The following is a 22,132-nucleotide window of genomic DNA, read 5'->3' as shown; positions in this document are numbered from 1 at the left end:
CTCGTAGAAGGAGAAGAAGAAGAAGGGTTTCATGGTTTGCTGGTGCTGTGATGGGAATTTCACTGATATCATAGTCATCGCTTTGTAACTTACACTTTATGTTCGTTCCCTTTTATTCCCTCTCTCTCTTCCATTTCTAAGGTTGCCCTTCCCACCTTTTTTTACTTTCCTTCCTGGTGCGAGTTGCTAGGCGCGTTTCCTATTTGGGCGGAAATTTCCATTCTCCACCATCCACTAGTCCACCCTGGCCAACCGCTGCAGCAGCTCCCTCCGCTGTACTCTGTCCCTCCTCCCTCCCTCCCTCACACTCTCACACTCTCACACTCTCGCCGCTCACTCCCCTCCACCTCGCACACTCCCCTTCCTCCCTCACCCCCACTAACACACACTCTCTAACTTACTTCTACCATCTCTCACTCCCTCTAGCATCTCTCTCGAGTGTTACAATAATCCCTTCGGAACCGACCCTCGTCTTCACTCTTTGCCTTCTTCGACCCTTCATTGTTTGGAGCTTTTCCTCACTCTCTTGCTCTGTCCACCTGTCTTCCCACGCTCGCTTTCTTCCTCCACCCCTCCAATCTTCCCTTATTCACCCCTCTCTCTCATCCGTCTTACCCAACTCTAGTCATTGCTCTGACACTCACTCTCGGTATCTATTGCACCCTCTCTCGCTTCGCACCGCACCGCACCGCACACCACACAACCCACCCCACTACCTGTCATTCCCCAGTGGCCCTTGGCTGGAGTGCGAGGGCGGGTTCTTGCGGAGAGGGAACAGGGCTCAACGAAACCCTCATCCCTCTCACTGCTTACTTTCCCGGCTTCGTTGGCTCGTAGAAAGGCCTGCCAGATCGACTACCGTTTACTTTTCGGGATAAAAAAAAAAAAAAGTCATGCCTGGATTCACAATCTCTGACGGCGGTGTCACGCTGGGTACTGCTCCCCCAACTGTAGGCAACGGGAAGGGTGCAACTGTGGTGCATGGGCAACAGGTCATGAGGATCGCTTTTGGCGGGAGCAATGTCCTGGAGGAAGTGCTCAAGCATGAGGCCGACCTGAAGATAACCTTCGGGAAGTCCATGGTACGGGAAACTCCATCAGTTTGATGTTTTGCTTGTTTGCCGTTTAGCGGGATGGGGCGCATCAATTTTTTTTGGCCATCTTTGTCGTGGATTCAGCTGGCTAACGGTTTTACTGTTGCGTCCGCTTGTTGTCGGATTATTTAGAGGCTATCCTATGGTGACCAAATAATGGAGATCCTATCTACCATTGAGTCCAGCCGGCATGAATTGTATCGGGCCGAACAGGCTTCTTTGGGGGGTGAGTTGGACTTTGCCGGAACCTTCACACATCAACTTGAGGTCCGAGAACTATACGCGGATACCCCCGATGAGAGCCTTCGCGCTCTGGAGGAGTCGTATCGCCGGATTAACCAGGAGAAGGAGGCTTCTACGTAAGTCTTGCATTTGAGTCTAATCGATTCCCATTGGTTTTTGGGTTGTCGGATTCTCCTGTTTTCCTCCCGACCTTTGTGATCATTGCTCACTCACACACCGGATGCAGAACTGTGGTTGTAGATAGTGCTTCGATGCCACCTGCGGTGTCCGGAAGGCGTGCCGCTTACATGAAAAAGCCAGCGGCCACGGGGAGAGGAAAGAATGCACGGAAACCTGTGACGCAGCCGAGGTCTCATCCAAGCACGCCACACACGAGAGCTGGAAAATCACCAGCCCTCAGTGAGGCTGATGCGGCTGCTCATTCCGCCATGATCAATGCGAAATTGGAGGCATTGAGGGTTCCTTTAATACATTTGCTCGCCATGGGCCCCGATTCGGAGCAGAATCTTGCGTCCAGGACAAGGGTCTCTGAGGATGTATGTCTGCGAATACTACAGAAGGTTGGATATAGGAATTCGAAGCTGTGGGAGCTGGTGGATGATGTCTACAAGGATCTCGATATCTGGGAATTTCCATACCCGTCACAAGCGAATCGAGAGGTAGCTATATCGAATTGTAGAGCGGCTTTTAACAGGCTGCTGTTACCGCGGGAAGCGCCCGAGTGGCAGAAGACATTAGCACCTGAAGATAGAGGGAAGGTCGATCCATGTCCGCCGGCCCCGCAGTCAACCAGGCCAGCGAAGCCTGTGCCCCCGCCAAGCATAAAAGTTACTGGAGACGCCGCAGAGCCGTCGCAAGTCTCACCAACCGGGAAGAAGCCGAGCGGTGGTGAGCCGATGAGTAGATCTAATTCACAGACTGCTCCGGCGACAAAACCGGCTACGAAGGCAGGGCAAAAGGATGCCATTTCCCGGATAATAGGCAAGAAGGGCACGAAAAAGGCTGCGGCACCCAAGGCTAAAGCAGCCACTGTGAAAGCTCCAAAGTCGGCCAACACCAAGGCTACCAAGGCTGCAGCTGCAAAAGAAGCTTGCGCCACAGGTGCGAATTCGAAAATTAAGTCTGCAGAGAGGGTGGAAGATTCCGACGAGGATATTGAGATGGTGGATGTGAAGCTATCACCCGCTAAGCCGGTTGAGAAAAAGACTACTCTGGCAACAAGGCCAGCTCCCAGCCCAATGTCTAAGGCTCCGTCAATAGCATCCGCTCCAGCCTCGGATTTGGAGGCGGAGGAAGCAAGGCTGAAGCCCAAAAAAGCCTTGTCTAACAAAGTGCAGAAATCCCCTGTCAAGAGAGCCAGGAAAATCGTACCTCCGAAGTCGTCCAACACCGCCACGAAGGCAAATGGGTACAAAGTTGCACCTACATCGAATGCGAGTGCCAATTCACTTTCGTCGAAGGAGCAGATCGTCCGACGTAGCTCGAGCTATTCTCCGCCCAAACCCTCGCCTCTGGGGTCATCGCCGCCGGTCAATGCATCGGACATGGGTGGTACAACGGCCGCTTCCTCACCTTCTCTCTTAACGCCGAGCATGAGAACGGCAACACCTGGTCGGTCACCGCTGGGTTCGGTCGCGCACCCTGCGAAGGCAAAACCGCGCTACATCCCGAATAGCTCTCCGCCATTAAAGAGAAAGGCCACTTTGGCGGCAGACCGTGACCGTGAGGATGGTTACTCACGACCGAATGGAAGATCGATCGACCGGGAAAGAGAGAGGGAGCGGGACCGAGACCAGGACCGCGAACGTGAGCATGAGAGGCCAAGCACTAGCACATCCACCTCCTCGAGTACCAGCAGCAACAAACGCCGGAACATCGCCCCGGACATCCCGACAATTCAACTAGCCCGCAAGTTCAAAGAGGACTACGCCCGATATGAGAGGTTACACAGAGAAGTCCAAGCTATCACGGACTCCTTCAAGAAGAAGGAAAAGCTAGACGCTGTGCTGAAAATGCACAGCGATCTGAAAAAGATGAAGGCGACCATTACGCATGCTGCATCCGTCGTACACTGAACAAAGTATAAGCCTAATCATGGCCGTTGTTCCGAGTTTCATTCCCCCCGCCGCCGCTATCTATCTTCACTTTACGAATTCTGGGTGCCCTGCGCTTTTTGCCCACCGGGGTATGCTCTCCTCGACAACAATCTAATATAAATCACCCACCCTTACCACCCATAAAACGAAACCTCCAGTTTCTTGTCGCTATTGAGTTACGATAACGTCATCTTATCCATCCCTTTATTTATTCCTCCTTCCTTCTTCCTTCTTCACATATTACCATTCATCGTCATCATTGTCATGGCCAACACGGAGTTATCGTTTGTTCAATTCAATACAATTATCATTAGCACTCTACTTTTCTATCTATATATGTTCCTCTTGTTGACCTTTTTTACACCGATCATACAAGTATGGCTATTCACTGTTTTTTTTTTCTTTGTCAAATTTCTTCAATTTGTGCATGGGGTGTCTTGCCTTGCCTTTTTCTCTTTTTCTACTCGACCGTTCATTATTTGTTCACTTGACTAACCTCTTTCGATGTCTGTGTGTGTTTTACTTTCTGCGTCTATCTCGTACGTCTGAGTCTGAACAACAAAAAAAAAAGGAGTTTAGTGTCTGTCTTGGCTAGTTTATTTTTTATATTTTTTTATATTTGTTGTTCTTGGAAGCTCACTTATTCTGGTTTGCTTACTACATGACGTGTTTGGCGGGGAAAAACTGTGGTGGGGGTGGAGGGCGTAATGAATGAATGAATGAGAATGAATTGGGTTTGGATTGAAAGGATGGAATGGGGTGTGGAGAGTAAGGTACCGGTAGATGAACCAGCACGATCGGTATAATTGGAGCACGGAATTGAGGGATTTTGTGTGCATACTATAAGTTAGTTTTTGGACTTTTTTTTGTTTTAATTTTTTAAATTTTTTTTTTCCACCGCTTTGTTTAAAGTGTGATGTGGATGTGGGTGTGGGTGTAACCTGTGCGTGTGAGAGTGTAAGCATGGGATGTCACTCGGATTATAGCATTATGGCATTATGGGTAGGGTGCTGTATGATGATGACAGGATTGATGCTCAAAGTACAATATGTGGGTGGTTTTCCTCCTCATCTTGACAAATGTTTTTTTCATCGTCCATGATGCGCGCATCCAGAATGGTTGAAGGTTTAAGGATGCGTGTTATCATACAGTAGATGCCACCCCAACCAAACCTCCGTTTTGATCCCGATTATTATTACTGTACGATATTATTAATTTTATTATAATATTATGGGGGTTTTCCTTGCCGCAAAAAAACTGACCTATGATATGATACTGTACTGTACTCGTACTTTGCATGTCCGGTTGACGCCAAAACTCAATAGTTTTAGTTTAGCTTTAGCTAATCCAATCGAAATGCAATAATGATGTCAAAATGAAGGCTCTCGGAAATAATATCATACTTATTTCTGGGAACAGTTATTACGCTCACTACTCGAGTAATAGTACAATTATCCTGACGGCCAGATATACTCGAGTACAGATACAGTACTCGTACAGTAGGACTTCATTGAGCTTTGAAAGGGGAAAAAAAAAAAAAAAAAGGTGGTGTCAATCATGACAAACAGTTGCGAGTTCACGTGATTAACTTGTCAATGAATAAAACCGAGAGTACTATCATACGAGTTCATGACAAGCAGTTTAAAAGAAAGTTTTTACTCATAGACTTGTATCCCCGAGAGTCCCCGCGCGAAGCCAACAAGGGGCATAAGCGGTAACTTACACTACCCAATCAGGTCCCGGTACAGTACGAGTAAAGTTCGTTGCGAGACGTGCGATCCGAATATCCGATAAGCTTACGGTAATTGGCGCAGGTTTTTTCTTTTTTCCACAGGGGGCGAGATGGAAAGGTTGGTTAGTTAGTTAGTTAGTTAGTTAGTTAGTTAGTCCAGACCCGAGGGCAAAATCGCGAGTTTGTCGCCGTGCCTCTTGGGGTTCGCTTTGGATACGATAACTTGTAGTCTAATTTACCCACTGTGCTCGAGGGGAGGGGAAACGCGTGCTGTTGTGATAAAGGCTTGAAATCGGACCTTGGCGTGAGTTGAATACTAACTTGCGCACAATCTACTCGTAGAGTACCGGTATGTCAGGGGGGAAGTATGATACAGTATGGCTTGGATGGCTTAGATGAAAAGAAAAGGGGAGAATTTTTTTCCATTCCTTCCATGGCACAGTTTTTTTTTTTTTTTTTTTTTTTTTTCTTCCTTCAGTAATGAATGCTAAGCAACTCTGATGATCCGGGAGATTTTAAGATACAGTACTTGCACCGCTGATCTCGTAATATATCCATCCCATCTCAACGGTACTGTAAATTACTTGTACATGTATCATAGCAAGGTTACTGGTAAATAGCACGACTTACATCCGCCGAAAACAAGTGGAAAAGGGGGGAATTTACGCCGCCGCCGTCCCTGTCGAGATGATTAAGGTATGATAACTCTTTCCTCCCTCCGTTAGCAATATATACAGTGGTGGTGAGCGTAACCTTCACAAGGGTTCATCTGTATGAAGTGGAATGTTTACTCCAAGAGGAGGTGCAAAACCCTTCTTGGGAGTCCCCTTTTATGGTCTTGGCCTCCAGCTGCTAAAGCACCATCAATAGAGTGATACCTCATGACGATCAGACGTACAGTACTCAATCAGCTCGCAAATCTCGAAGGTTACTATAACCCCCTTTTTCTCCCCGCTGAATCACCACCATGACTTTAAAACCTATCTATCTATCCTGGAGATTTATTTATTTGTTTATTTACTTTTACAGGGGGTGATGGAGACCCACGGAAGGGTTTTCATTTTTTTCCATGGTGTGTTCCACTAACGAACCCTACGGAGCGGTTTGCGGTACCCGCTCATCCGTTGAGCAGGTGGTGCACCTGCGTTGCGACCCTTTTTTTATAATATCATACTGTACTTGTACAATGTTTTCCTTGGTGCCTTCCTAACCTGTGATGCTTGTCCGCTTCGTGATAGTCCACCCTGCATGTTATCATACCAGGGCTGCTGTGTGGCCGGTGGGTTGTGGAATGGAATGGAGGTTAGCGGTGCTGGGATTTTGTGGTGTTTTTTTTTTTTTTCCCAAATGAAAAATGAAAAAAACATTGATTCTGGAAAGTTGTATCGTAGTGGTATCTATCACATCTCCAACGGTATACTGAAACTGCGGAAAATTTCGTGACTCCCATGTCAGTCAGTCTCCGAGACACAGGTTAATAATAAAAAGCAACTTTTGTATGATACTTACTCGATCGGTGTGAGTATGACGCTCCAGGACGCCTCAAAATAGTAGCAATTGGAGGCAATAAGGCAAGCAAGGATTTGCTTCTCCCCTCCCAAATAAACATTCCACATTATCAGGTTTTACCCTTTAAACCCGTGAACGTGGGGGGAGAATTGAGGAGGTTGGAGGGGGAACGGAGGAGGGAAAGGATGGAAAGGTTGAGAGGTAGAAAGAAATGGTATCATGCCCCAGTGCAAGTATCAAGCAAGGGGTCGGTGAGCGGAATCGATTGGCGGATAGCAAGTGATACAATCATCATGACTGGTACGAGCACAGGCACGAATAATGGACGACCTCCTAAGACAATTACGATAGAGTACCGGTAGTCCATTGATAATCGCCTATGCCAGTTAGATATATGATACCACGTATGTGAGCGTGATAAGGAGCTTACCCCCGCAAATAGCGGGTGAAACTTTCCACCTTGAAATATCACTCGAACTCCCACCTAGTTTAGTCTACATACATACATACTGTATGATACACACTAGCAAGCAGTTCCTTTTTGGAAGCTCTTCGGGATTACCCTCACAATCTCAGTAGTTATTATTAATTGTTTTTCCTAAGCAAAAATCACATGACATTCAGCTGAACGTTCTCATGAAAAACAGGTACTATACAGTACTCGTGTATGATATAGGATATGTCATAAGCACGGACGGACGGGAACCCACGGGTATGCGTTATGCTTCATTCCCCCCCGCCCGTCCGCCATTTGTTTGTAAAAACTTCTCGTACACACCCCGTCTCTTGGAAATGCTTTTGCTAGTCTAGTCTAATCCTCTCTCTCTCTTTCTCTTCTCATTATTCGAAAGAGAAAACGAATTGTGTTAAAAAAAAGGTTCTGCGGTATTGTATCATACCCGTAGAGGCGTATCTGGGAACGGTTGGTTGGAATGCTTTTCTTGCGAGGGTGGGTATGAGAATATCGTGCCTACAGCGCTCGAGTACCGGTACCGTGCAGTACCCTGGCCCACATGGAAAGTATGATACTGTCGAGCCCCTGTTTTCTGGTATCGTGCCGGTACTTGTTGTGTGGTCGGGGACGAGTACTTGAATGGGGGGGAGAGGGTTATGGGTCATTATATCCTTTTGGCAGGAAGAGGAGGTCTCGATCCATGGCTCCGCCGCTGCAAGTGTGTGTGGGGGGGTGACTGTGGTGTATCGCACCAGAAACCAATGTAGGAAGTACCTCCAAGTACCGGTACCTACTACTCGAGTACCCCTTACCGCACAACACCTAAGATGCACTAATCTAATGTGCAGATCGCCGTGCGATACCGGTACGAGTAGACTACCGGTTGACTGGGATGCTACCCTGGGTGTCTGGATATAGTTCTATTATACTATAAGAGGGACGGACTTGCTACTGGTCTACCGGCAGTGAGTGAGTAGCATTTACGTCATGCCTTCCTACTCGTGTAACGATTCGTCCTCTTCGAATTCGAGGTCTGGGCGGAATGTGGGCAGTGCGGTGAGAGCACGAGGGAATGAGGCTGGCTACCTGTACCACCGCCGATCCCTCGGAACAAACGGGGAAGAAGAAGCAAAGAACAAGAAAGGGGGAGAAAAAAGCAAGGCCCGATTCCGGGATCGAACCGGAGACCTGTCACATACCAAGATTTCCGTCCATTGGGGGAACTTCTCCCGAAGCGACAATCATACCACTAGACCAACCGGGCCAATTGACCTTTATCCGGGGATTTAGGGTTTTGTTTGATTTTAGTTTGCTTTGGTGGGAGAGAGATACGCACTGATACGAGTACGGTAGTCCCTGATCACAGTTGACTAACGCTTTACTACTGTTTACCTACGGTAGAGATGCTTATTAAGTTAGTAAAACAAACGGCTTCCCCATCTGAGCGCGAGAGTTCCCTGACTTTCGAGCTCCCTGTTTGGTAGGCGGCGATGGTCGGTAAATTATGAAGTGGGGATGGGAGGCTTTTTTCTTTTTTCTTTTCTTTTCTTTCCTTTTGGATGCGGGGGCAGAGGGGGGGGGATTTGGTGGGGTTGAATTGTGTCCCGTTACACTTGTTAGTGTAACAGGTCGAGGGGAAGACTTATTCTTGGTTACCGGTAGTGGGGAATATCATAGTGGTGCAGGGTAATGATAATTTGGTGGAGCAGAACAAGTAAATGGTGCCGGTGTGGTAAGAGAAGATGTCGATGCTACTGAGAAAGGAAAAACCAGGACGGTTGTTGGAGAAATGAGAGAATAGTTGAGCTATAAAAAACATCTTAGAGAGCACTACTGACATCCTAATTCTGAATATCATACCTCTCTGTGTATCGACGATTTCGCCCTAGTGTACATTAGGGTTGGGCTAAATTATGCAGAGCAGTGAGCGAAAACATATTTCCTCAAGTATCTCGTAATAGCGCTGTCAAATTAAAATACATAGAATTGAAATAAAATTGAAATAAAGGGGAAAAACAAAAACCCTCCCCGCGTTCCCTCTTTTTTCCCTCCTCGTAAATCAGGGCCATCTAAAGCAAAAATGGGGTAAAAAAAAAAAGGGGAGGGAGTCTGAAAAAGAGGCATATTATGTCCAAACTAGCAACAACGCCGCCAGGCCCACCCCCACAACGAGGACCAGGTTCTGCGAGATGGAGGCAGCAGGAGAAGCAGAAAGCGTGACTTTTGAGTCTTCGCTGTAGACGCCGGATTTGTCGTTGATCCAGCAGACGGTCTCGTTCTCTGGCCCACCGGCCGCTTCACAAGCTGAATTGAAGTCCTTGTCGTTGCCGGATTGGGATGCGCTGGTGTTGAAGTACATCATTATGTACTCCATTTCCATTTTTACGTCTTTGGTTGATGGGAGGCTGTGGTGTAGTTGACTGGTCAGTTTTGCTCTGCTTCGGTTAACTGGGAGAAAGATGGGATTGGTACCCGCTCCAAGTGCCGTTGTTGGCCCAGAGGTTGATCATGATTTTGCCTTCCTGAGTGGGGATGGGTTGTTAGATTGAACCAATTGGCAGTAGTGGTGGGGTTAGATTCTGTGAGATGAGATGGGGCGAGTACGAACATGTTTGGGAACGTTCTTGGTCATTTCCTTGATTGCGGAGTTATCCTGGAAGAAGGTTGTTTTTGATGGTGTCCAGTCAAAGCGGTGTTCTTGCATTTTTGACCATGACTTCTTGAGCTGGATTTGGAAGGTTGCGTCCGGGATGGTGGTGTCGGTGGCACTATCGTACGCTTATATGTATTTAGTTAGTTTAGCCTGGGGAAACTAATTTTGAAGTGAGGTATTGATGCAGGGGTTCATACCAGGGTGTTGAGTGTAGCGGATGGTTTTGTCGCCGTCTCTGGTTAGGATCTCTATATCTGACTCATCCTCATCGTCCTAAGTCAAGTCAATTAGCACGGCTCCGATATCCCACGGGAACCACTACTAGCTTATGATGAAACATTGAGCATATATAAAAAAAACAAATGAGAACATACATAGTAGAAAAAGAACCCAGCAACAGCTCCCCCAACCGCCTTCTTATCCACAGTGACCTTGAACTTCGCCCTGAAACTCCCATGCTGGAAGTCCGTCCGTTTGCTGTCTACCTCCGCAACGCTAATGGGCCCGTCATCACCATCCTTGTGCCCTTTCTGTCGTAGGTGTAGCCTCCCGTCCTTAATCCACACGTTCTCCGCGTCATTCTTCCTGGCCATCACTCCAGCACTCGAGCTCGTGTTGAACGCCCAGTCCTGGACCTCCCAGTCTGATAGTGCGGTGTTGACGTCCGTAGTATCCGGGATTTTAGAGAAATCAGTGTGCATCTTGTGAGTGAAGAACGTGCTGGTTTGTCTGAGCATGTACCCGCACTCACATTCCGCCGCCGTCATCAGGGGGAGTAGTAACAGGAGGATTGCTGCGCCAGTCGCTGCTGTGGGTAATGTGAGAAACATTTTGATTGGGATGCGGGAACTGAATGGAATAAAACGCGGGGCGGAGATCAATGATTGCGTGTATGATGGCGTATGGGCGAAATGACCGTATAGGGCGTGGTGAAAGATATAAAAACAGAGATTCGAGAACCAAGGTTTTAAGATTCTCTTGGATCCACTTTTGCGGGGAATGGTTTGGCAAGAGCTTGATATAAAGGAAAAGGAAGGAGTCCTCAGGATGCCTTTTTCGCTATAGCAGTCCTTTCTCTCCTTCTCCCCCTAACCCTTTAGGAGGGCTTGCAAAAAACCGAGACCTTCCGTGAGACTAGGACTGAAAAGAAGAGTCAGCCGTAAACCCTCAGCGGGGTGGGCGGGAAGGGATCAACCCCCGTCCAGTGCACGAACGCAACCGCCAAATTGCGAAAATCGAGAAGGGAAAGAAAAAGAAAAAAGGGCGCAGAAGCAACAAGAGTGAATAGCAAACCGGTATCGACGATCGAAGGGTGGCTGGGCGAAAAAGAAAAAAAACAGAAAATAGGAGAGTAACAATACCAGTTGGTAACTTGAACGATATAATTCTTGGGGGTATGAGGACCGGAAGAGATGGAGGGAGAGGGGGACGGGGAGGCCGATCAGAGTACCGATATCGAGCAGGAGCGTAAGAGTCCGCCAGGTCCCAAGAAGAGCGCTAGAAGGGAACGAAAGGCTTAAATACCTTTCTGTGGGCTGTGTCCTGCATGGTTCCGACTGGCCCGCAATGTTACTACTCGTACTCGCCATGCTGGAGCAATGGGCTGAGCCAATCAGCTGGGGGTTTACGGAACTGGAGCATGTAGTATTAATAAGTTAATGCAGAAGTTGCATCGGAAATATGGGAGATCTTCGCAAAACTAAGCATGCACTGCACACTCTACTCATAGAAGAGCTTCTTCAAGTGCCACCTGCTTACAGGCCAGTTTTTCTGCTCCCTAGTGAGTCAATGATCGGCCTTGGGGTACTATAACAGTAGGGTAGCAAAGAGGTGGGTGGAGGAAGGGATGAAAGAAGGCGCAAGGAGGAACTGCACATAGGCACCGTTAGCCGGTGGGAAGGGGGGGGTACGACGGAGGAGCGGGAGTCCCGTTTTGCATCTCAGACAGCTTCTGGGTGGTTCAAGCAGGGTGGCTCGAGCAGGGTGGAAGAGGGGGTTGGCTGTCTCGGTGGTTGAACGGCTTGGAGGAGATCAAAACTTGAGCCGCGAGTTGGTGTTGCCACCGGTTTTGGACAATAACTTTGTGTGACCAAGACATGGTCCAATCCATTCCCTGTCAAGTTCAGGGACTGCACCAAAAATAGCTTGTTCGAGCGTTCAATCCCGAATCTTCAACCTATCGATAAGGCTCTCCCGTCCCTCCCCCTAGCACTCGAGTACAAGAAGAGTTAATAACTATTGGGGGCAGTTCTTAGTATCACATCCGTCATTCCGAAATTCCTCCAAATACCGGCACTCGTGCTGTAGTAGGAAAGAGGTATCCGGGGGCAGGGGTTTGGACATAGGTACGTACGGAATTTTTGCCATATATTTTGCAAGTCCCGTTTCCGGGCACTTCTTCCCTAACTTAATACAAAATAGATTGCTGTTACCCCAGCTCATAATTCACGCTTTATCCAAATAGCGATAGCGATTGGTAGCACGAATGAGCTGGACATGCAGTACTCTGGTGGGGAGACTGGGAAGAACGGAAGAAGATACGGGAACAAACCACGACTCGACGAAAAAAACAAGAATTACAAGTGACTAAAACTACATCTCAGTGACTCGGAATTTACCCTGCAGCTGTTTGACGGTATTCACCCTCAACTGCACAATGATGGCCTGGATCAAAAGCTGCGGTTACACACGGCCATACTGTACCAGCTGTCACCGCAGCTGATGCCGGGATTTAGGAGGAAAAGGAAGGACAATAAGCGGTTAAAGCGCTTCAGGCACGTTGTACTAGTACTCGTACAGTACGAGCACAGCACAAAGGATTGCGTCACGGGCCATCACTTGCTGCTGGTCACAGCCTGAATGGTCGGGTTTACTATTTCTTTTCAGGCTCTCGCGAAAATCATGATCTTGGCACGGTCTATAATTCAAGGGGTTTCTGTAGCTATATTAAGAGGGAAAAGGGCCGCGGAGATCGTTATTGTTTTCCCAACAGGTCGAGGGGAGAGAAGAGCGGGGGCTGTCCGCGGTGGGAACGCACAGAGAGAAGAAAAAAGTATAAAATGCCAGAACGGTCGAAAACCATCGTACCGAAATACGCCACTGCACTCCACACCACCGCCGACCAATGAGTACCGGTATTCTAGTTGGTTTGAGGCTGGAGGTATGTTGTGCTTTGTACTACCTAGACCTTCTCGAGAACATACCGGTAATGTCCTCCTTCCTAATCTTCCCACCGGTGTAAATCGCCTAAAAGCTTCATTAGAGATTTTGCGCTAATAGAGGCTTAAACGGGAAGAAGAGAAGTGGGAAAACTCACACTTGGAATAGCGGTGAAGATGCATAGCGCTCCTGTGAACCGCCGCAGTTAGTACGAGTACAAGGTTAGGCAGAGGGTCACGACGCGACAAGGAAGGTGGGGAGCAAACCAATTGTCCAAACCATATTGTTCCATCCCACGGCATCCTTGAGGAATCCGGCTTTGCGAAATATCGTCAGCGCTTCAGCCCCAAAGGATAATTCTGCTTGAGTGATTCACTTACACCACAGAGGCCCCACGAAGGTACCGGCGGAAAACGCAACGCTGAACAATCCATACTGCAAAATCAGTCACAGTCAGTAATCGCGTTACAAGGGGTCCCCTAATCTCTGCTAGGTGTGTGTTACCCCTTGCGCATAAGCCCCGTTACTACCGAGTATACCCGGGTTCTTTTCTTCCACCTCGTCGAGGAATAGACTGATCTCAGCCATCATAGTGGGCAGGACCAACACGAGCCCAATTCCGATCAAGGCGAGGATAGCGCACATTAGGACTATCTGGGAGACGCTGTTGTGGTCCGGGAATCGCAAGAAGACGAAGAAAGGGCAGCAAAGAATGAAGCCCGCGGTTTGAACCCAGCGTGTTCCCCATTTATCGCATACCCAACCTGTTACTGTTAGCCTTGTCTGCGGCAAATGTGCTCACACCTAGGAAAGCGAGCAACTCACCAACGAGGGGAGCGAGGAAAGTTGGAAGAACGACCGCGAGGAAGATTAGTCCTGCCCCTGTTGCGTTGAAATCGAAGAGTTCCCGAACGCGCAGGGGCAATGTCGTCTCCAACGATGTCATAATTACTGCCTGAACGACTGTTCCCCAAAGCGCCGTTAGGAGTCTAGGATACTTCAAGATTCTGATGATTGGCGGTATCCTGCTGCCCTTCTTCAGGATTGTGGGTCCTGCTTCGATATCGTTGGCTGTAGAGAAAGGTGATTTTTTAGTGAGCTGCTTGGAAGATATGTGTTACTAGGGGCAATTCTCTTGCTCACAGCTATTCTCATTATCGTTAGCGGGCCCTTCCCCGTTATCAGGCGTGTGGGTGTGGGCATTCTTGGGTATTTGAATCAAGTCGCTTCTCTCGCTGGGGGATTTCGGAGGTTCGGAGCCCTTTCCCCCTCTCATAAGCATCCCGTTGGGGCCCGCTCCTGGAGAGGGCCCACCGGATTCTACTTTTTTGGGTAGATATTTCGCTGCAATCTTCTTCTCGATTATGACGAGTCGCAGAACAATGTCAAGTGTTAGCTTTTAAAGAAACTATTGGTTAGCAAAACCAAACGACCGGGAGAAAGAGAGTTCAGGTTAGGCTCTAACTCACCATGCCAAAAGCCATTGCGAATACTGAATTAATTCACCGGTTAGCTTGCAGATTAAACAGACTTTGGTGCGACGAATATCATAAAAAGATCCTACCAGCATAATATCCGCCCCTATGATGTACTATATTAGCAAGGTCAACTGCCAGGGACGGCCCGCTTGTGAAGAACCCACTTATCGTAGACAATACCGCCCAGTAGGGGCGCCAAAAAGATACCGCCGCTCATGGCGACACTTTTTGGACAAAAATTAGCTATTCCACTCCAACTATTTGTCTCGCTCGAAAGCTTGATAGGTCTCTAAAGAGCTAGGTTAGACTAACCTCACAACCCCCATACTCTGCGCGACCTCATCCTTACCCACAGTATCGACAATGAGTGCCAACCCAACCGTCCATATTACCGCGGCCGAAACTCCTTGGAGGAATCGGCCAATGGCGAGAACAGTAATATTGGATCCTACACAGAGCAGAACTGTTGCGCCGGAAAGTGCCAGAAGGCCAGCCAGTAGCGATGATCGTCTGTTGCTGCTTATATCTGCAAGGTACCCGCATACAGCTGGCATCCCGTAATGTTAGTTTGTGCGGGGGAATGATTGATCTGGTACAACGATAAGATAGGGTATTATAAGAAAGCTGTCAAGGCATTGGGTACTTCGTCCGAAGAAATGGATGTTTGGTGGATGTCGAGGTATATATATTATACGCCCTCAACTAGTTCGGGATATTTGGTGCTGCCGGAGGTGATACTTACGAGATGCTATAAAAAGGCCGGCCCCGTACACTGCCAACAAGACCGAGATCCATCGCTGAACATCTAGCGAAGCTATCAGAATCGATTGACAACAAATGCAGGAACTTTGGGGGTTACCATCGTGGGGAACATTCGCCCGTTTCTCCAATGCGAATGGGAATACAGGAATGACCTAAATGCTGTAAGCTCCATCCAAAACCCCACAAAAGGCTAAAGAGTCATACTAATCCATAAAGAAAAATATCCTAGTGCACCAATCATTTAATGACTCTCCAATCCCGGAAGCCAATTATTAGGAGGAATGGTACTCACAGTGAAGACCGCTAGGGACATTGCGGTAACAATAAATCCCTGGCTGCTCCTAAACTCCAAAAACACCGGCCGCTTTTCCCCATAACTAAGCCATGTCCAAAACTTAAGGCTAAACATTTTATTATTATTGGCGCCCCCCCCTCTTCTATTATCTCTCGACGTTGGATCCTTCAATATTTATATGCACTGGGTTTCCCCACAAAGAGAGGAAAAAGGAAGAAAAAAAGTGATTTGTATGATGCTGGTTAAGGTTCGGCACTCGAAGCGCCAGCCAGCCAGTCAAGCAGGCTCTCTGAAGCCACTCTCGGTACCGAATCAAGTTATTCGCTCACCAATCGAATCACAAGAGAGAGAGAAAGGACTATAAAGAGGTACTTATGACTTGCGCCGTCAAAGAAATCTGCGGATAGGTTTTTATTTCTCTTGAGGAGTGATCGGAGAGGCATGAGAGTATATAAGCAAAAGAAGGAGTCAGAAATAGGCCCAGGCTAGATCTACTTTTGATCTCGAGAAGTAGGGCTCCTAATGGTCGTTTAGAAATAAGGAATAGCGAGTCAAGCTAAAGAAGTACTGCGAGGTTTCCATCGACTAATCTTATAAAAGTGCCAGGAGTGTTCTGGATGGCGGAAAACTCTCAAATGCACCAAGAACTACGGACCTCTCCAGCACGGTAAATTGGGAAGAGCAAGTGCATTACCGGTACGCAGAGGACGGGGAAGGTGGAGAAGGTGAATGGGTTCTATGGACTCTAATCTTCTGACAAATGGAAATACCGGCGCGATAGTCTACCTTACCGCATGCCCACGCAGCGGCACCAATATCTAGATTGGTACCATGGATGGTCGCCCTGTTTTTTTGCTGCATAGTGATATTGTAGTATCCATACCACTCCGGCCGCCGAAAGCCCGTTCTCGGGCCGGATGGTGATCAATGCTCGGATCTTGGCGGTGTTGATAAGCCCTCGGGGGGGAAGGCTCAACGCGCCGCTGCAGAATAACACAAATACTTTTTGAACTATACTCAAGCACAGTACCCAGATGCAACCCATCAGTCGGGTCCCTCTCTAACATGGCAGAGGCCGATCCTGAATGATTGGCGTGATGATGGCCTTTCGATCGGAGGGGTTCAATATCATTTAGCTAGTTCGGGCCTTCCCGAAAGGAAAAAGAAAAGAAAGGAAGAGAAAAATTTCCCCCAACGCACCTGTCTGACGCCATGGCCAAGAATCCTTCGAGCTCCAGGAGTCATGTTGCATCAGTAATTGCGCCGGTTCTGCGTTATTCTGAGGTTTAACTTCTCGTGTTCGGAGTAGAAACCCCCCGCTATTGGGCGATCTGCCACGAGACGGTCGGCTTATTGGGATACCGGTACCGGTGTTGTGCAGTCACTTGTGCCTGACAAAGCCGAATACGATGTGGGTTTTGGAAATACTAATCGGTCCCTCCCGCTTTTGCTATTGTGATCAGACGGGCCTGGATGCGGTAGTGGTAGATTCGGTAAAATTGAGTTGGTTGCAGAAGAGCGTGCTCCTTGAGTGTGCTCGGTACCGTACTCGAGTACTGGTGTTGCTGGTAGTGGGTAGGGTTGGCTGATCAGGGATTACAGCACTCGACTACTGTACTAGTACGAGTACAGTGCTCGAGTACCGGTACTGCTGTACTCGTACACTCAACCCAAGGTCAGTTTACTTGCAGAATTAGCCTGTTATTTCACATTCCTCAGAACGCTTTATCGCTTCCCCAACTACCGGTACCGGTACTGTACTCGAGTGCGTGCCGGTAACCTGGAAAACTCTGCCTGTGATAGTGTCATGCCACTTCAAGTGTTTGCTTGGTAGGTCTTGCACTTTTCCCATGGAGGTCTGGGTCCGAACTCATCCTGCGATGAGCCACTTCTCCGGGGAGACCCGGCGCCACATACAGCCTGTGTATGGGGCGCACCCTGACCCTGATACATCAAAAGTTCACCGGTACCTCGACTCCAAGGATGACACCGGTTGTACGGAATCTTGCGACTCAAAGCTTACACATTCTCCTCGCAGAGTCCATGGGAACCGATATATTTGAGCAACAGGACATATGGGGGTCGATGCTGCCGCACAGCTAGAACCAGCACCACACCGCTCCCGATCTAAAGTCCGCTCTGTCGAAATATCGCGTCTATTCTCTCAGGTGCGGTACGGAAGTGCGAGAGACCACACTTGGCGCCAGGTGTTATGACAGGCGCTTAGACCCGGCCAATATCCGATTGATCAATGCTGCGCTCACTTCATCCGTGCCATGAGCACCGGGGAACCCCCTAGCGGCACGGTATCGTGGGCTGTGCTACGGAAAGTGATATTTCATGACCCGGTGAAGGAAAGAGTGGGGGATTGGTTTCGCCGATGACAGACGCGAGATGAACTGCCGATGGAGTTATTCTGAAAGTGGGGAATCAGTGACCGGGCCACATGTGCTGTCTGGGATGATATAAGACGGCGTCCTGGGGTGCGCGCACAGTACTCGTACGGTGCCGCGCTGTGCGGGTAGGTTTTGTAAACCTGCGGATGTGCTATTCTCACGCTGAGAACGAACCGATTGGCCGGGTAGATCGTGGGGAATCGTTTCGGGGGGGGGGCATGGGGCCTTGGGGGTTTTGCAATATCTCGTTAGTATTTCGTGTAGTATCTTCTTTACTGCATTGACTATCTAGTGTGCCCCCAGCAGTCATAAGATAGGGGTTAGTCGGATTAGCGCTAATATCAGGTGGTCGTTACATTGTGTGGCTCAGAATGGCACAGCACCGTTTATCTGGTATCATACTCGAGGAAGAACTCGGAGAGTGCCGAGAACCACTTTGTCGAGAGGATGGGCGTTGGTGTTTTACACGAGGTATGATGCTTAGTATGCCGCCACCCAAGATCAAAACGCTTCTTGTGCGAGATACAGTCAATACTTATGTTCCACCTCCAGGGAATCTCAGCATATTCAAGCTTAAAACTAAATGTACAATTCCTTAACCATGCTCCAGGGTTTGGTGATGGTACACCAGGCCGCACCGGGCGAACCTGGTTATCGGTGCAAATAACACATTATAATATCATGCTACCAAGATTAAATACTCAGAGCTAACTTACCTCTTGTATCAGGCGGGTGTTTTTTTTACCGCCCCGTAGTCGGAGCAGACACCCCCGTTTCAAATCGGAGAATACAATGGCCCATTTCGGCAGTTGATCTGATGTTTAGTCGAGAAGTGCAGGTTCGCGTCCGGTAGCAGCCAGTGCATCATGGAATCTCACTTTCTTGCAACACTTTTTTATGGCGTGAACAGAAGCTTATATCCCCCCCCCAGTACGGTAGATTTTCGAAAACCTACCGAAACTCTCCGCACGCCCGCTGGGGGATTCTAAAGCTGGCTGCAATCCGTTCTAGCCTCTCTAGGTTCTGGCGCCGCCAGCAGCTCTACCGAAAATAGGCACCGCAAACAATAATACTGTAGAGATACGCCAAAGCTCGGGGCTCCAGAGTATCGGGGGCCCCCGTGATACACCGCAGCCTGAGGGCCTATAATGGATTTGCTCTATTCTCAGCGCCATGCTCTGCCAGACCGCCGTAGCACTTCAGCTTAACAATGCTATACAGTGAATGCCTATTCTTTTCATCTTGACCAGATACTCCGTGAATTGAATTGCTCTTAATCTTGGGTCGTGGAAGCAGGGCTAAGGTTGTTAGAGATTGGTGTTGCTGCTCGAGCTGCCACGAAACCCAACGGTTCCAAACCCGCCGCTCACCGCCTCGTGCAGGACGCCATGGATTGAAAGTAAGCGACACCGGGGGCTGCACACCATCTATCTAGAATAGTACGTGAGACCGCTAGAGGGGAGTGGTAAAGGTTTCTTGCTGGATCACGCCGATGATTCGGCAAGTATTCCCAATAAACGTACGAGTTTACTGGATGTGTCTCTCCAATATAAGCCTGGAAAATTGATTTGTTGGTTGTTTCTCCAGACACTCTTTGGGCCATTATAATCAGAGAGTAGTTCGAGCACCAGTTACTCAGTAGACGATGAGAAAAAAAGATGAAATAGTCAGGATACTGAACGCGCCGTAGAAATGAATAAAAATGGACCTCCCCGAGTGTCCGAAGAGCTTCTATCTATAGCTTAACTTACCCCGTTGCCAGAGTCCCCACTGTTGGCAGCCAGCAGTGGGCTGCTTGTATTATTGGGATTCAAACCGTTATCATGGTGGCACAAGGTACATCACCTTATTATGGTCTGGTAGAACTGTCAAAGGCTACATCAGCGACAAGTTCGGAACCGTCGTTGCAGCAGGCATGTACCCATAACTCGGGGTGGTATCTGGGTGGATGTTGGGGTAATTGGTGCTATGATGCTATCATATCTTTTCTTTAGAAGGGAATTATAAAACATAATAATAAACTATAATAGGACGATGGGTGTCCGGGTAATACGGGTTGGTGGAGTAAAAATTATGATGGATGGAATCCGTTCCCGAATTTATGGGAGGGATTCACTATCGCTGGAGGGGGTAGAGGGTTCAGATCCCTTGGGGGCCGGAATGGCTCAACCCTTGTTCTACGCTGCTCGACCAACGTCAATGGTTGGTGGTGGTGTCTTGAGCGACAATAGCAATGAGACTAGCGCACAATGGCAAACCGACAACGTCGGGAACGACAATAGGAATCGCCTTTGAGATCCATAGCAATCCTCCCAACTTCCGCTCAATGGCAGGAACTCCCACCTCCAACCAAGGACTCCTCAGAGGGTCTTCCGACCCGCTATATAAGAGATCTCCCCAACATCCTTCAGCTCTCCACACAACACTTCTCAAAGCAACTTCAAAACTTACTCCAGAAGATATATCGAAACGTCTTCCAACGAAACCCCTATCCACCACAATTCATTACCACTATCACCTCACCAAAGTACCTCCCCTCTCCCCCTCCCTCAATCCCCCCACCACCCAAGCCCTAACCGACCAACCCCTCTCAGAGCAAAAATGGGCAACTCCAACAGCACCGCCACCGAAGAACTTAACCGAAAGATCACCAATACCAACAAAAAGATCATCGCAACTTACCGCGGATACGAAAAAGCCTTGGAAGAAATGCAAGCCACCATCGAGAGACTCCAAGAGCGAATCGACCAGCGCAAAGAATCCCAGGACCTGTTGTCCGCCTTACTCTGTAAGACAGTCCCCGCCATCGACCTCGCCCAGAGGAGGATTTCGAGGCTGGAGAGGTCAAGGATCGGGGATGTTGATGAGTACGAAGTGAAATATGGTTTGGATGGTGATTCCGGGCCCGAGGGTGCTGGGACCGCCGGCTGTGAAAAGGAGTCGCTTTTTTCCGGGATGTTGGCGGGGTCGGGGTCGCCGAGTTATGGGCATTTGTCGGATCTCGATTTGGGGTCTATTTCTTGGGGTAGCGAGGACGCTCAAGATCTCGGTCTGGGGTTGGCGCTGGCGCCGCCCAGGGAGGAGGGCTTCCGTGAGGGGCGGTGGGGGGGCTTTATTGTTCGACTACTCCAGGACGTACAGGTGTGGATGGTGGGTGAAGCGAGAATCATTCTTACATATTCCATTATTGCATGGCTATATAACCGGTATGGTTAAAGTTGAATTAAATCTGTTGAGGTAAATTGTATGGGTTGGTTCGATCTCTGTTGTGACGTGAAGTAGTAATACGCGTGCGCTTTCGTTACGGGGGGGCGTTTCGAGAATGCTGGCCACTTCACCGGTCAAGCATGATAGTGGATCTACCGACTCTCACGAGAAATAACTAAAAGTAGAGCGCTTTACAAGTTTCAAACCGCCGTAGTATATAGACCTTGTAGGAAAAGGGGCCTCAAACAAAGAGCTAGGAAAATAGCCAATACCATATCCCTCGCCATTCGTATGATAGCAGGCCATATACCTAAAATTCCGAGGCCAACTTTACTCTATATCGGTCTCCAGGATACATACCTTCTAACCTAGTATCATAGAGCCTTATATCCTACCCCCTAGACCGACGTGCGACTGTTTCGCCCTTCTCAAAATTTCCCAGTATCTCAAGATTGAATATCCTCGCTTTCTTTTGTTTTTTTCCATTGGAATACATGCTGCCGAGTGAGATACCATGATGATCCCGCAAACGTCCAGCCCGAAACAACCACGAATCACGCCCTCCGCCTCCCTCCCAGAACCCTTATCCGTATTGCAGAAATGTGTCAACGATGCGCTAATGAGTTCGGAAAACTACAATGGAGAATTTGTGGAGGGATGGAGAGGAGCAAGCAAACCTTTTTTCCCCCGGGAGGGTAGTTAGCATCCCACGCACTACCAGTTCAAACTCCGACCCACCGAGCACTCCCCGAACGGACGCGGAGACTTCGACGATAACAACACTGCAAGACAGAATTACCCCCTGCTAGAATTTACCTGCGCCAACTGGACGCTAGAACAGGTGGCAGAATACACCGCATCACAGCAAGGTCACCAGCTCAATGGAATTGGGGATCGGGGGGGGGGGGGAAACAGCGGAATTCCTGTCGTGTATTTTCCGTCCCGGGGGTGTGTAAACAACTACCACCCTGCTGTGCCAGCTTATGATACCAGATGCATCACATCCCCTTCATTTTCCAGGTCGAGGGTAATACCGGTTTCGCAGGCAATTAGA

General features: G+C 48.7%; 5 protein-coding genes; 2 read left to right on the top strand and 3 right to left on the bottom strand.

The window, feature by feature from the left end:
- Positions 1-509: 509 nt before the first annotated feature.
- Positions 510-4,271, top strand: GSTUM_00001661001 (uncharacterized protein). XM_002835832.2 has 3 exons: positions 510-1,082; positions 1,227-1,453; positions 1,564-4,271. Exons 1-3 carry the CDS (start codon positions 894-896, stop codon positions 3,410-3,412), a joined length of 2,265 nt encoding a protein of 754 aa, XP_002835878.1. The 5' UTR covers positions 510-893; the 3' UTR covers positions 3,413-4,271.
- A 4,718-nt stretch (positions 4,272-8,989) lies between these two features.
- Positions 8,990-10,540, bottom strand: GSTUM_00001660001 (uncharacterized protein). XM_002835831.2 has 5 exons: positions 10,156-10,540; positions 9,979-10,054; positions 9,737-9,906; positions 9,601-9,650; positions 8,990-9,533 (listed from the first exon to the last, which is right to left on the bottom strand). Exons 1-5 carry the CDS (start codon positions 10,480-10,482, stop codon positions 9,254-9,256), a joined length of 903 nt encoding a protein of 300 aa, XP_002835877.1. The 5' UTR covers positions 10,483-10,540; the 3' UTR covers positions 8,990-9,253.
- Positions 10,541-10,550: 10 nt separating this feature from the next.
- On the bottom strand, positions 10,551-11,734 carry GSTUM_00001659001 (uncharacterized protein). XM_002835830.2 has 2 exons: positions 11,143-11,734; positions 10,551-10,921 (listed from the first exon to the last, which is right to left on the bottom strand). The coding sequence occupies exons 1-2, from the start codon at positions 11,368-11,370 to the stop codon at positions 10,916-10,918; spliced, it is 234 nt and encodes a 77-aa protein (XP_002835876.1). The 5' UTR covers positions 11,371-11,734; the 3' UTR covers positions 10,551-10,915.
- A 1,440-nt stretch (positions 11,735-13,174) lies between these two features.
- On the bottom strand, positions 13,175-15,872 carry GSTUM_00001658001 (uncharacterized protein; the record flags this gene model as incomplete). XM_002835829.2 has 12 exons in its annotated part: positions 15,473-15,872; positions 15,385-15,405; positions 15,278-15,332; positions 15,161-15,223; positions 14,731-14,965; positions 14,551-14,642; positions 14,410-14,432; positions 14,084-14,336; positions 13,766-14,011; positions 13,445-13,704; positions 13,345-13,375; positions 13,175-13,299 (listed from the first exon to the last, which is right to left on the bottom strand). The coding sequence occupies exons 1-12, from the start codon at positions 15,491-15,493 to the stop codon at positions 13,175-13,177; spliced, it is 1,425 nt and encodes a 474-aa protein (XP_002835875.1). The 5' UTR covers positions 15,494-15,872.
- A 4,033-nt stretch (positions 15,873-19,905) lies between these two features.
- On the top strand, positions 19,906-21,113 carry GSTUM_00001657001 (uncharacterized protein; the record flags this gene model as incomplete). XM_002835828.2 has 2 exons in its annotated part: positions 19,906-20,398; positions 20,466-21,113. The coding sequence occupies one exon, from the start codon at positions 19,906-19,908 to the stop codon at positions 20,164-20,166; it is 261 nt and encodes an 86-aa protein (XP_002835874.1). The 3' UTR covers positions 20,167-20,398; positions 20,466-21,113.
- Between the last annotated feature and the right edge of the window lie 1,019 nt (positions 21,114-22,132).

The sequence above is a fragment of the Tuber melanosporum genome (assembly GCF_000151645.1).
Source record: "Tuber melanosporum whole genome shotgun sequence assembly, scaffold_119, strain Mel28".
NCBI lineage: Eukaryota > Fungi > Ascomycota > Pezizomycetes > Pezizales > Tuberaceae > Tuber > Tuber melanosporum.
Note: the sequence above shows the minus strand (reverse complement) of the source record. Positions and strands in the feature narration are given on the sequence as shown.

What these genes read in the sequence shown, in the direction of transcription:
- GSTUM_00001661001 (XM_002835832.2), top strand. Translation starts at nt 894, where the DNA reads ATGCCTGGATTCACAATCTCTGACGGCGGTGTCACGCTGGGTACTGCT. An exon ending in TAACCTTCGGGAAGTCCATG is followed by an intron (nt 1,083 to 1,226) that starts GTACGGGAAACT and finishes CGGATTATTTAG; the next exon opens with AGGCTATCCTATGGTGACCA. An exon ending in CAGGAGAAGGAGGCTTCTAC is followed by an intron (nt 1,454 to 1,563) that starts GTAAGTCTTGCA and finishes CACCGGATGCAG; the next exon opens with AACTGTGGTTGTAGATAGTG.
- GSTUM_00001660001 (XM_002835831.2), bottom strand. Translation starts at nt 10,482, where the DNA reads ATGCACACTGATTTCTCTAAAATCCCGGATACTACGGACGTCAACACC. An exon ending in CCGCTACACTCAACACCCTG is followed by an intron (nt 9,907 to 9,978) that starts GTATGAACCCCT and finishes AATACATATAAG; the next exon opens with CGTACGATAGTGCCACCGAC. An exon ending in CCAAGAACGTTCCCAAACAT is followed by an intron (nt 9,651 to 9,736) that starts GTTCGTACTCGC and finishes ATCCCCACTCAG; the next exon opens with GAAGGCAAAATCATGATCAA.
- GSTUM_00001659001 (XM_002835830.2), bottom strand. Translation starts at nt 11,370, where the DNA reads ATGGCGAGTACGAGTAGTAACATTGCGGGCCAGTCGGAACCATGCAGG.